The sequence below is a fragment of the Rutidosis leptorrhynchoides genome, chromosome 11 (assembly GCF_046630445.1).
Source record: "Rutidosis leptorrhynchoides isolate AG116_Rl617_1_P2 chromosome 11, CSIRO_AGI_Rlap_v1, whole genome shotgun sequence".
Lineage (NCBI taxonomy): Eukaryota > Viridiplantae > Streptophyta > Magnoliopsida > Asterales > Asteraceae > Rutidosis > Rutidosis leptorrhynchoides.
The window spans coordinates 213,115,544-213,117,447 of record NC_092343.1 but is presented as its reverse complement, the minus strand read 5'-3'; the positions used below and the strand labels follow the sequence as shown (position 1 = coordinate 213,117,447).

The 1,904-nt window shown below is 39.9% G+C and overlaps 1 protein-coding gene across 1 annotated transcript; it reads left to right on the top strand.

Annotated features, from left to right (window-relative positions):
• The first annotated feature begins 232 nt into the window (after window positions 1-232).
• Window positions 233-1,480, top strand: LOC139875390 (uncharacterized). The gene is made up of 2 exons (XM_071862727.1): window positions 233-398; window positions 546-1,480. The coding sequence occupies exons 1-2, from the start codon at window positions 233-235 to the stop codon at window positions 1,478-1,480; spliced, it is 1,101 nt and encodes a 366-aa protein (XP_071718828.1).
• Window positions 1,481-1,904: the final 424 nt, after the last annotated feature.

The window sequence follows — 1,904 nt, the reverse complement described above, 5'->3', positions numbered from 1 at the left end:
TGTCACTGAGCAAGGCATACAAGCAAATCCTAAGAAAATCGCCGCAACTGAAAACATGACCGCGCCTAAAACCGTTAAAGAAGTACAAAATTTAACTGGAAAGATCGCGGCTTTAACCAGATTCCTTTCAAAGGCTGCGGAAAGATAGTTGCCTTTCTTTCGCACACTTAAAGGGTGTTTGAAACAGAAGAACTTTATATGGAAAGAAGAGGAAAATAAGGCATTTCAAGAAATGAAGCAATTGCTTGCTACGTTACCTACATTGATTGCGCCTGTGGATGGTGAAATATCATACCTTTATATTTCGGTTGCGAACGAAGCATTTGGTTCAGTGCTTATTGCGGAAAGGAATAAAGTCCAGAAGCCAGTTTATTTTGTTAGCAAGGCGCTTGCGGGAAGTGAAATAAACTATACGCCAATTGAAAATTTTATTTACGCGTTAGTTTTGACGTCAAGAAGGTTATGCAGATAATTTCAAGGTCATCCAATACATGTTTTAACTGATTTTACGGTTAAACATGTTTTGAGCACACCTGCGATATCAGGAAGACTCACCAAATGGGCGATCGAGCTTGGAGCATTTGAAATATCATATTTACCGCGTACATCTGTAAAAGGTCAGGTTTTGGCAGATTACCTTGCAGAAATGACGGGTGAACTGGAGGTTATTCATGAAAGAACGCAATTAAAACCACTTCAACACGAAATCTGGGATTTGTATACAGATGGTGCATCGTGTATTGAAGGTGCAGGTGCGGGATTGGTGTTGACAAGTCCGAGTGGCGAAGAGCACACATACGCGCTACGCTTTAATTTTGATGTGACAAATAACAAGGCTGAATATGATGCACTGCTTGCAGGATTAAATATGGCGCATAAAATGAATATCTCGCAGTTGCGCGCATATGTTGATTCGCAGCTAGTGTCAAATCAATTCAATGGCTCTTTTGAAGCTCATGAGCTGTCAATGCAGAAGTATTTAAAACTTGTGCAGGAGTCCGCAGAAAAATTTGAATTTTTTGAGTTATCACAAGTATCAAGAAGTCAAAACAAAAAGGCGGATGCGTTAAGCAAGCTTGCTGCATTAACATTTTCGCACTTTCAAAAGCAGGTCTGGGTAGAAGAACTTCCCAATAAGTCCATTGATGGAAGTTTGGTTGTTGCGGCTATAGAAGAAGTTGAACCAAATTGGATGTATCCTATTATGAACTATTTGCGAAATAGTGCATTACCAGAAGACAAAAAGGAAGCTCGTTTGGTACGCGAAAGATCACCTATGTATGTGATTGAAAATGATGTGTTATATCGCAAATCATATTTGGGACCATTAATGCGGTGTGTAGGACCCGCAGAAGCTGCAACAATTATTGAAGAAGTGCATAGCGGATCATGCGCTCTTCATTCAGCTTATAAAACTATTGCAGCGAAAATAATGCGAATGGGTTACTTTTGGCCTACCCTGTATCGCAATGTTGCATAAATTGTTAAAAGGTGCAAAAGTTGTCAAAGGCACGCACCTCAGAATAGAAAATCAAGACATGATATGATTCCAATTGATTCGCCATGGCCATTTTATAAATGGGCCATTGATATTGTGGGACCATTTCTACCAGGTGCAGGGAATGTAAAGTTTCTGATTGTGGCAATTGATTATTTCACTAAATGGGTGGAAGCAAAAGCTTTACGCACAATAACTGGTCTACAAGTGCGGAATTTTGTATGGGAATACATTGTGTGCAGATTTGGCATTCCACGAGAACTTGTAAGTGATAATGGGGTGCAGATTGCAAAAGATCCATTTCTAAGTTGGTGTGCGGAATTGAATAATTCAAAAATTTACATCAGTTGCACATCCACAGGCAAATGGGCTATGCGAGGTCACTAATCGCGATATTGTCAGTGGT

Bases quoted from the DNA above. Each gene is read 5' to 3' on its own strand.
- LOC139875390 (XM_071862727.1), top strand. From the start codon at position 233: ATGAAGCAATTGCTTGCTACGTTACCTACATTGATTGCGCCTGTGGAT. The intron at 399-545 runs GTGAAATAAACT...CTGCGATATCAG, and splicing joins TAGCAAGGCGCTTGCGGGAA to GAAGACTCACCAAATGGGCG.